At 34.5% G+C, this 12,340-nt stretch overlaps 1 protein-coding gene across 4 annotated transcripts in view; it reads left to right on the plus strand.

Annotated features, from left to right (window-relative positions):
• The first annotated feature begins 372 nt into the window (after positions 1–372).
• Positions 373–12,340, plus strand: part of LOC127848382 (oxysterol-binding protein-related protein 3-like) — a 102,598-nt gene continuing 90,630 nt past the window's right edge. For all 4 annotated transcript variants that reach the window (XM_052380815.1, XM_052380817.1, XM_052380816.1 and 1 more), the window contains exons 1-2: positions 373–420; positions 6,330–6,499. In XM_052380815.1, the coding sequence (XP_052236775.1) occupies positions 6,395–6,499 (105 nt within the window). In that variant the 5' untranslated portion in view covers positions 373–420; positions 6,330–6,394. The remainder of the gene's footprint in view (positions 421–6,329; positions 6,500–12,340) is intronic.

A 12,340-nucleotide genomic window follows, 5' to 3' on the forward strand; every position in this document is an offset into this window, starting at 1 on the left:
TTCTCTGACAGGTTTAGTTTAATTAGTTTAAACCTATTTATTTTAGCTCGATTGCATCGAAAGCCTAAGGCTTATATAAACGCTCTCGAGTCCGTTTCCTGGGCCTAGAACCAGTACTTGGTGTCTATGGGGGAGATCTAAAGAACGCACCCTCGGTGGGGATCGAACCTGTGACCTCCCGGTCGTTAGGCGGACACCATATCCATAACACCACGGCGACCTCTGACAGGTTTGATACGTATGGCCGGCTACTGGTAGAAGTTGCAAAAGTTTATGGTAGCGTGCCACCTAAAATATCAGTGCATTCTTACCTATATTTTAGATCGCCCAAGCGCACCACAAAACGCCTCAATGATTGTGATGAAAAATATGAAGATACATATTTCTGTGTAATTTGTGTGTCTTTCATCAGCTCTTAGGGTAAATATTTATCAAAACATATATGCTTTATGTAAATACTATGTTCTTTTGTTTTCTATATGGTGCAATATATTAAAATCCGAATTACATGTCAAGTTATCAGAAAGATCCCAAACCCCATGTTTTACTTTTTAGCAGTAACGTTTGACTCTAACTTCGTACTCTCTACTTTTGAAATTAAGGAGTCCTCACATAATTCAGGGAGCACACAAAGATGATTTTAAGGTAGTCCTTCAAACTTCATTGAATCAAAAATGGAGAATGGAAAATATACTAACACATACCCTGCCAATTTAGACTGTAGTGTAAACAAATGTGCCGCCTACACTAGTGATATCGGACTTTAAAAAAAAAGTTTAAGCAGATATGTCATATTATATATCATATTAAAGGTATTTTAATTTGCAGTACAATGCTTTTATTTCAGTCAGATTGGACCATGTATTGGACCATGTATAAGAGAGTTATTAGCTTTTGAATTTTTTTTAAGTCGCATATTTCTGACAAAGTCGGACAGCATTCCATACTTTACCATTTTAGGCAAAATATCACTTATTACAGATTAACCTGATAGCTTTTTGTCATATATGTATACATTTTTAATGAACAGAACAGAACAGAACAGAATTTTTTATTTTGACTTAAGCATAACAAGCTTATCGTCATATACAAATACATGATAATGTTACAGACATGCGTGATGAATATAAATAATAACATTGTATAAATTACATTCATCAATTCATAAATCACTCATCACTGGAGAGTGAGAGTGCTCTAATTGCAAGTTATAATGTGACATGGAATACATATAAAAACATAACCACATTTGATACATCCATGGTTAACAAACAACATGTACCAAGCAAAGTACACTCAATTGTTAGTATAAGCTATAGTTCTTCTTAACAATCATGTGATAATAAACAAAGTGTTATCTCTTTTTTTGAAACATGATATACAATAGATGGCTAACTTTCTAAGTGTCGTTTTCTTACTACTATTAAGGAGTTTAATAAATTTGAACATACTAGGTCGCTTGTAATAGAATTCTGGGATATATTTGATTCTTTCTTCTAGGTATAACGGACATATTAGTATGAAATGGTACTCATCTTCGATATCGTTACAGCTACACAAGGGGCATATTCTTTCGTTCCTGTCAATATTATGATGTCTGCCTGTTTCAATTAACAATTTATGAGATGAGAGACGCATTTTGGCAATAATCCTTCTATGTTTTTTGTTTTCAATTAAATCTAAATACGATGACCTTTCGAATGTAGGTTTCAATTCTTTATATATATATAACGATGTTGACGAATCAATGTTAGTCCTCCATTCAGCTACATACTGATCTCGCAATCTTATTTTTAATAAAGGGATGAATTTGTCGATATTAATAGATTCTGGGAATAACCATACATCTCCAAATCCTGAATGGTTAAGTATATCGCGAACTTTTGATGACCAATTCACTGTATTATTTCTTTGAACAATTTCCGATCTTTGCATATTTATAACAGTGTGTAAAATACAGTTACTTTGTTTTGTTTGATATAGTTTTAGAAAATATTTAACAATTCTTAAATAGCGTCCAATTATTAGAGGGAAACGACCGACTTCCGCATACAATGACAATGAATTAGTTGACATCTTTACATTTAATAATCTTTTACAGAATTTTCTGTGAACACGTTCAATATTATCGGCAGTTATAAACCCCCATACTTCACAATTATAATTCAAAATTGACGCAACATATGAATCGAATAACTTGAACATGATATTTATTGGGACTACCATCTCTTTTGTTATAGAAAACAATCTATTCATTGCTCTTGACGCTTTACCATACAAGGTGTTTGTGGCTGGTATATATGATCCGCCACTAGATAAGACGATACCTAAATAGTTAAAGTTACTAACTATTTCAATTTCATTGCCTTTGAATGTCCATTTATAATTTTTGTTCAAGACACCACCCTTTCGAAAAACCATTATCTTTGTTTTATCAATATTTACAGTTAAGTTCCACTTATTACAATAAATTTCTAGGTTGTCTAAAGATTGCTGTAAGCCTTCTTTGGTTTCAGAGAAAATAACTGCATCGTCCGCAAATAGGAGTAGATAAACCGATAATTGATCAAGTGTTATACCAGCGTTTAAACCGTTTTGAAGACTGAATTCTATATCATTCACAAAAAGTGAGAACATGATCGGCGATGTTATTTCCCCTTGCAATAGTCCAACGTTGCTACTAAATAAGTCAGAAAGGGAACTCATGTGTTTAACTTGCAGTTTCACCTCATTGTACATCGAACGAATAATAGCCATAAGCTTGCCATCAACTCCTGATCGAATCATTTTGTACCAGAGCTGCCCCCTATTTATGACGTCATATGCTTTCCGGTAATCGATATAGCAACAAAAGAGTTTATGTTTATTATGCAGCTGTTTTTCGATTAAGGCATTGAGAATAAAAATTGCGTCGGCTGTGCTACAATTCGGTTTAAAACCAAATTGTGCATCCGTTATGATATCATATGATTCTGCCCAAGATTTTAAACGTTCATTTATTATTCCAGTGAACAATTTAGCAAAGCAGCTTATCAGCGTGATGCCCCTGTTATTGTTAGGGTCGGAAACATTTCCGCGTTTATAAATTGGTAAAATCACTCCGGACGACCAGCTTTTTGGGAATAGTTTAGTATCTAAAATGTAGTTAAATAATATTTCTAAAGGTCTGGCTATAAAATCGATTGTTTCTTTGAAATATTCGTAAATAATATTGTCATGTGAGGCCGCTTTGTTAGACTTAAGACGCTTTATCCCTTTTTTAATTTCTTCTAATGAAAAAGGTTTATCAAGTTCCGGATATGAGCTGGGCTTGTTTTCAATACGATCGAATTCTTGTAAGAATTCGTCATATTCATTACTGTTAGCATTGACATCAGTGTCAGAAGATAAAGTTCTAAAGTATTCATAAAATTCGTGAATCGATACATTTTCCGCGTTCGAAGCTGGTGATTTCTGCTTAAATAATTTCCAAAATTCGCGTGGCGCTTTACGACTCAAGTCATTCATTTGCCTGCCTTGTGCATGTTTATACCTTGATTTGGTTTGTCTACAAAAATACTTATAATCTTTCTTCGAAGCAAGCATTGCAGCCCTCGAATTTTCATTTTTTTGTAAATTATATTCATAAACTGTTCTTAAATAGTCCGCCCGCTTTTGTTTGCATTCATCATTAAACCAGCGTTGTTTGATCTTGTCTTACATTTTTAATATTACTTCTTAAAAAAATCACTAAAAAGCTGCATTTTAGCGGGAAAGAATGTGATTGGTGTCGTTCGACGTGTTAATAATGACATCATGAGCACTTGCGCTTAATATTTATAAAACATGTTGTTTGCTGTTTGTGTTGCATTTTGTGTTTAAAATATATTACATCTTGGTATCAAATTGTTTGTTTTGTTGAATCTGATTAGAATTTATTAAAAATGATTACTTTATAGTTGATTCTGAGTAGTATGACCTGTCTCCTATCATCGATTGATATAAGAACTTTCGGTTGAACTGATATAAAAGAATATAATAGGCAGTGTTATATCAGGCAGATATCAATGCAGCGGTATGAAAAAAAAATCCATTCCGGTACACAATACTTATTTTGGATTTTAGTCATTCAACATTAAATGCATCGACGATTTCCTGGGCTGACATAAATCGATTTACCGAATGAGCAATGTCATGATATGTGTCTTGTTCTGAGAAAACTGGGCTTAATTCATGTGCAGTCCGCACAGGCTAATCAGGGACGACACTTTCCGCTTTTATGGTATTTTTTAGTTTCAAGGAAGTCCCTCCTTACCAAAAATCAAGTTTAGGCGGAAAGTGTGTCGTCCCTGATTAGCCTGTGCGGACTGCACAAGCTAATCTGTGTATTATATCAAGTTTTATCAGAACAAGACACATATAATCGTTAACATGCAATGGTCCATCACATCTGCGTAGATAATCACCTAATATTTATTAATGTAAACGTTTTTCAGAGTAAAAATTTCTGCTCCAAATGTCAAAACGTGTAATTATTTTCAACCTTAAAAAATATAGAACTGTCATGTGCCTAGTTAGAACTGTGTCTTTAGAAGTCCTCGTATATGTGACTTCAATCTAAATCCATGCTAATTTATATTAGAATGTGTATGCATTTATGTGATACATGCGAAAAGAGGTATTCCATGAAGTGTCAGTTGTGCAGCAAAATTAGTTAATGCAACAATAATGTGTGTTTATTTCGACCTATTGTATACATGATTTTCAGATAATTTAGTTTCACCAAGCATTCGTGTTTTTTATTAAGGCCTTTAGCAGGTTCAATCCCCGTGTTTTATTGATTAAGTGTTGAATCATTTTATTCCATTGCTGTGAACAATTTCTCGATTTATGTTCAATAATTGTTTACTTGCCAATACGCATTTGCTTAGCCGATTGTCCCGGGGAACTGCTGTTGTACGTATATTATACCAACATGTCCATTTAATTAATCCGAAAGAGGCTCGGTAGTCAAAAATCCATGGCATTGATAAATATAGTTTACTAATTGAAATGATTATATATATTCTTGGAATATGCTGATATGAAGAAATGTACAGTTTTTATTTGTTAATGATACGTTTATTTTAGAATTTTTAGAGTTGATAAATATATTTTGTACTGACTATATATTAATAGATATGTCTTAATGGCTATGGGGATGTTACCCATATGTAATGTAACAGTAAGATACATACAATAATATGTGTTTTATTGAATTTTAAAGTCAACATTTTGAATAAAGAAGTTCATAATCTGCCATTATGAATCATGTACTTGAAAAATTTCAACATAAAAATGCCCTTGTTATGTTAAACATGTTTTGTTAAATATTTCTTGCAATAATCTGTAAATGTACAGATTGATAATCTGTAAATTCACAGATAATCTGTCAAAAGGCCACTTTCTTAGAGTTAGATATGTAATACAGGCTGTATATAGGTTTATCATAAAATAAAAATCTCGCTGCGTTAAATAAACACATAAATTTGCTGAAGAAATAAAATTTTGCAGGGTCTCAACTTTAAGAGCAGTTTGCAGAAACTGTGCGCTTTATTAGAGCATTTAAGTATGAAAAATTGACATTTCAATCTTTCTTTTACATCGGTGTCGAATTTCAAGAAAATTCCTTTCATTTTAATTTATTTACAAACTGTTTTATAAACCTCATATTTACATTGCGTCAGAAGGTAAATCCAGTATAGCCGCAATCAACGACGTCGCTACCTACACTTTTACTCCATACAGGAACAGAACCAACATATACAATGACCACAGACCACCTATCAAAATTTACAGTCGGCAATCCCACTTATGAAGCCCGAAGATAGACTGTTTTATTTTTAAGCCCGTAAATTCAATGTCATAAAATGTGCTATGGAATACAAAACAAAATTCTCTTCCATAAAAAACTTCCTAAAACGTTTTTTTGAGCAGGAGTTTCAATAATATAGAAGACATTTTACAGAAAATTGCCATAAATATGGGTATCAACATAATGAATTTGAAAAAAAAGCCAACAAAGACTAATTTAGCTTCCCAAGTATATTTTAGTATATTTTCTGTACCTGGGATACATTTAAGTATACTTAAAAGTACCAGGGGTACATTTAAGTAGTACCCTAGTCAATAATGACCAAGTGAGCCATAATAGAGCCTCTGGCAAATAATATTATCAAATATTCCGAAATCTAAGGCAAGGAAATGCCAACTTCAAGTTTTAACAAGTTTAAAAAAGCTATCGTTCAGATCTTAGCAGTTACTGTTTTAACTAATTGTTCCTACAACACCATTTCTCTGCTATATTCCAGTACAATGGTTCTGCAAGTTCAATCAGCATCCTGACATTGTTCTTCCATCTGAATTGCTCGGCAAAATGTCAACAAACGATCCATCGGCTAGTCGCATCCCTGGTCAGTTGAAGCGGTCTCCTGAAAAGCTCAGCAAGCACTTCAGACACAGCGACTCTGGGTCAGAATCGGTAAGTTAGCCATAGGTCTAAGGCCTTTTCTGCGGTTTTCATTGATCTGAAGAACAGGCAGGCTAGCCCAGTTGATAGGGGCAGAGTACAATAAGCATAGCGGGTACAATCCCTGGCACTGTATCATATCTAGTGTTGGGTCTGTTAATAAAACCAATCCCTTAGTTGCAATAATTATTAATACAACTCCCAGCTATTGACCCTCCTGGTTGCTGAGAGTTGCAACTGATTACACGTTTATTCATGTAAAGATGCCGCCCAGAATCGAGGCGGGGCTTTGATGAAATATTAGTCACATAAACTATTTTCTGGCTTAAATAAACACAAATAGATCGTAAATATATCCATAATGCGCAAGTTAAAACAATTTACAGCGGTAGTTCAGGAGTCCGAGTTTCCTTAAAATGAGACTCGGACTCCTTGTTTTTGTATCGAGGTAGTCCGTTGGACTTCTTTAAAATCATCTTTGAATTTTAAAAAATCCTTTGATTTCCTTGTTTGTTTCGCAAGATCAGAATGTCCGAACTTTTGTGCATCCGAAAAATGGGCCATCAATCATTCTGCCTGAACACATGGACAAAAATGAAATAATCCAAAATTATTCATTTTGGTTCCCCTTTTGCTGTCTGTGCGTGTAGTAATAGGGAACATACAAACTATGAAACACTGTCCGTGGCCGTTTTCTTCTGATATTTTTGCTACTGTAAACTTGCTTCGCCAAACAGTCTCTCATTACTATAAAATCATCACAATGCCCGAAATTGTTTACACAATGAACTTTTTATGACCACAATGTAATGAAGATGGGACCGGTGGTAAATCATTTGAGCGTGAATAACCCGTGTAACTATCAATCGATGATTTCAGTGGTTTATTGCAGTTAGTAGGAATTTGTCATACCAACCACACTAATTGGTTCCTAGAGTGTACTCCTCCACGATAAACTCGTGGCAAGTTACTTAAAAGACTCACGATGGCAACATGGTGTAACCCTCATGGAAATTGTGCTTTTCATGCATAACATTGTCTACACATTTTTATGTCCCCCACCACTATAGTGGGGGACATATTGTTTTTGCCCTGTCTGTTTGTGTGTTTGTTTGCCCCAACTTTAACCTTTGCAATAACTTTTGCAATATTGAAGATAGCAACTTGATATTTGGCATGCATGTGTATCTCATGGAGCTGCACATTTTGAGTGGTGAAAGGTCACGGTCAAGGTCATCCTTCAAGGTCAAAGGTCAAATATATAGATTCAAAGCGGCACAAAAGGGGACATAGTGTTTCTGACAAACACATTTCTTGTTTATTGGATGTTTTCATGCCATCATGGTGTAAAAATCAAATGATGAAATAAAAATAAACTTAACATTATTTTGCGTTAATTATATTAAGCTTATTATTAATTTTAATAATACTGGAATGTGTTGAATATTTTGCAATGTGATATAACAAATATTGAACAGCAGTCACTTAGAACTTTGATCTGAAAACAATCATAAAATAAAAATGTAACATTTCATGCATTGACATGTGTTATAACCAAACAATACGATAAATCAAAGTACTGGCAGTACTGGTGTGAGGATGCTTTTGAAGAGGATGGATATAAAACATCAATTTAAGTTTATCTATATTACCACAATTGTGTATGTTGATACAACCATTTGGGTACGATAAAAAATTTGGGTACGAAAATTTTGGGAACGAAAAAAAAAAATTTGGTACGAAAAAAATTTGCGTACGAAACATTTTTGGTACGAAAAAAAGTTTAGGGGTACGGGGAAGTAGTACCCGTGGGTAACTTGACCCATTGAGCGAAACTGGGAGGCGGGTCACATTCTTGTTCATTAGGTATGGCAATACATTCATGATGATTCTCGAAAGTAGGTATGAGCACATAGCCGGACCATGTGAGCTCAATCGTATGAGCACTTGACTATCCGAGTTCGCCCACGAACATATGGATAAGTTAACTAAAAGCGAAATGACCTTATACATGTATATGCTGAAATCTAACAATCGAACGAAATATCAAACATGGTATGAACACTAAATTATAGGTGGTTGTGTAATTTCTGTTTGAATATCGTATTCAATATGTAAATTTTAAATGATTGTGCCCGCACTTGAGTTTGTAGCCTTGTTTGAGTCTATACGCGCCTAGGCTGCACCCAGTGTGTGTATTTGTGTTTTTCCAAGGTAATGAGTTACCTCTGCGCTGAGGCTGCATAATGTTGGGACCCGAAGTGTGTCCAGCACTCCTACCTAATAAGATTAGATTGACGACAGTTGGGACAAATTTTGAATGATAGCTGCAATTTCCAGCTATTTGTTTTGTACTGAAATACTTTTTAATTTGTTATATGGTCAAATGCTGCGAGGGGGGGGGATGAGATTTCCGGAAAAAAACAACTGTCAGGAATGGTGACCACAAAACAAGCAAAATATAACATTGCGCCGGGAGCGGGAATCGAACCGGTGTCGTAAAGGTGAAAAAGCGAACGTCCTTACCACTGCGCTAGCGGGACAGACAATTACGCAAAGAAATGTTGTTTTATCTATATATATCATAGCAGTGCATATCATTACAATTTGCAGGTTCGAAATCGTTCGCATTCTTTAGTTTTGTGATCACGTAAAAAGTTAATTTTACATGTTTTTATTCGCAATTTATTTACTAAATCGAGAACAAATATCAAACAAAATAGAGAAAATATATAGTTGTTTCATTGGTCTATAAAAATAAAATGGATGTAAATTGACTAATTTGAAATTAACGTTCTGATACACTTATTGAATCTGTTTCCCCAGGATATGCTGTTCTATTAATATTTACCTTTATCAACACGAACGACAACTCTGCTAGGAGAATGTTATCAATGAAAATCAACGAGCAGTGGCGAATGCCAAGGGAAGTAACTGAAAAATCGAGTTATCTCAATCGGACTGGCTCGGTCTTTTACATAGGTCGCAATTGTGAAGATTTTTTTTACTGGTTATCAAACCTTGGACGCTGCTGTTCCAGCATCGTCAAAAAAGTGTCTTAATTGTTTGACTCCTTGAAATCTCAGATGAGTTAGTGTATAACACAGACTTACTTGATATGGAATGCTCGCATAATATTGATATTAATCCAAAGTTTTAAACACTTCACAGGTTCATTTAAATGTGTCTGTTTTTGCAATGGACAAATCCGAGTATTCTGACCAATTTCTGAATTCGAAAACATGCTATAGACTATCACCGGAATCTTCGGCGAGATAGATCTTGTGTCTAATCAACAATCGTAATATAACGACCATCTCCGGTACATCCGAAAGATAGATTGAATCATAAATTAAAAACTTCGGCTTTCGGTTTGATAACGTTTTTTGTATACAGTTTTTGTTATGATTATTTCTCCACAAATCACTTGCAAATTGATGTCAGTGATAACAGATTCGTGTTTGTTACGATATATAAGGTTGATTAAACGCGATTTCATAGACATACGTGATAAAATATTTTTTTACATTAAAAAATCGGTTAACAAGAAGAACTCTGAGCTGTACGTATGTACTTATAAAAGATCAGAGCATCTAAGAAGAACTACATTCCCCCCTCCTCTGATTTAAATAGGGCAGTTATCATGTTAGTAACTGGCAAACCAACTACCGGGTATTTAAGGAAAAAGTGTGAGTGGGTAAATTGACTGTGGTGATATGACTGAAAAAGTGTGAGTGGGTAAACTGACTGTGGTGATATGACTGAAAAAGTGTGAGTGGGTAAACTGACTGTGGTGATATGACTGAAATAGTGTGAGTGGGTAAACTGACTGTGGTGATATGAAAGTGTGAGTGGGTAAACTGACTGTGGTGATATGACTGAAAAAGTGTGAGTGGGTAAACTGACTGTGGTGATATGAAAGTGTGAGTGGGTAAACTGACTGTTGTGATATGACTGAAATACTGTTTAACTCCAAACAATCCAAGAAAGTAATCCAACTATCATTTGTCAGAATATCTTACCCTTTTTGCCAAATATGGCTATTAGTTCCCTTGTTCTTCAAAAACAATTCAAAATCCAAATAAAGAAAAGAGAAAACTCTTTATTTAACTAAAATAATGTTCCTCTCGAATGTGGTTGCCGGTTTACCTATCGAAACAACCAGTTAACCAGTTACATTTTCAGGAAAATATTAACCTGAAAAAAATTTAGTATGCTTTTTTCTTGGAATAATTTTTTCTCTTTTTCATAATACAATTTGGAGGATTTTAGGTTTTGCGCGCGACATACTGCCAGTTTGCGCTGGCTACTAGTAAAAACACCATGCCGCACCATGGACGGTAGTTAATAACGTGTCAACAAACAAAGCAATAAATCAGTACCTTTGTGGTAACAAACAGGGGGTATGTTTGATAATTGGCACTATTGTTTTGTTTAACTCGCAAAAATGTAACTAGCAAACTGCTGGAAGTGGGGGCTATTAGCGAAGACGCAATTGACAAGTTTATTGAACTCGCGATAAAATTCAGTTCATACATTTGATGGCTTATTTTGATGTTTTGTTCACTAATATTCAACACTGATTGCCCGTGAAAATAAAGTATTTATAAGTAACAGTTTTATCAAGAATTGCATTCGTAGTTAAAATCTTGTTGAGTTAATGTCTTATTTGTTCTATCAGACATTAATATCATTGTTAGTAATTTACGTCATCCATGATGCCACCACTAATGTCTGAGGCAAGTTTGATTTAAGAAAGCAAATAATTAAACTAATTGAATAAATAAACATTAATAATCAGTGATTCATTTTGCTGTGCGTCCCCTGTGCCAGACGCACGTTTTTTTCTGGGGACGCATCACTCTCAAACATGTGCGTACTCAGGACGCATTGTTTAAAAACTCCGATTTTCAACATCGTCAAAGTTGAACATGATACAGAGTTCGTTCGTGGAGATAAGCGAAACACATGTAAACACCGTTTTGAAAAGTAGAACGGAAGTAACATTACTACATTCGGAAAGTAATACGCGTATTTTGATTGGTTGAAATATAGCAATTATCCAATCAGTTACGGCGTTTTATTAAAAGTTTGTTGGATGTTTAATTGGCTGTCCCGGATGGTAAATGAAGAAAATGCCACCCAGAAAGGTTTTCAAAATTGATCCTCAACAATTTAAACTCGCTGTGTAGATATTTATCGATAACGCAGCCTCGATGTAAACCATGTGGTTTAATTTGAAGAATAAACGGCGGAAAACACATTTTGCGTTAGTCTGTTGTGAGCGCAGACAGTTATAGAGTAAAGCGATGTTACTATACTTTTCTGGATTAATTGATCATTGTTGTTTATTCTAAAGTGACAATTTAAAATTTGCAAGTTCTGAAATAAATAACATCTTTTATGGTACATACATAATAGTGATACAGATCGTACAGTATTCCGTCCTATGTAACGTAGAATGTAAGTACATATAACAAAACAGACATCTGCTGTTCATAATGCAGGATGTGAGAGGGTTTTTTCTGTACAGAATAAGGTCTTGACCAAATTCAGGAACAGGTTAACTGTAGGGAAACAAGAGAAACTAATTATCAGAGTTAAGTTGTGCAATCTTGCCAGGAATGAATTTATGGAAAAAGCTCTCCCTGTTTGGAGGAAAAAAAACAGGCGAGAAGGCTATACATCTTAAATACAGTATGAGTGTTGTTACACTAAATCTTTATTGAAGGTGTAAACCTTTTGACCAAAGCAGAAATTGTCTTTTGTCAAACTGTTTGAAAGGGCTTATTTTGACCAAAAAATTATAAACACTAGTCATCCAATTTATTAAAACTCTAGTCAGTCCAAATT

The sequence above is a fragment of the Dreissena polymorpha genome, chromosome 10 (assembly GCF_020536995.1).
Source record: "Dreissena polymorpha isolate Duluth1 chromosome 10, UMN_Dpol_1.0, whole genome shotgun sequence".
In the NCBI taxonomy this organism is placed as follows: Eukaryota; Metazoa; Mollusca; class Bivalvia; order Myida; family Dreissenidae; genus Dreissena; species Dreissena polymorpha.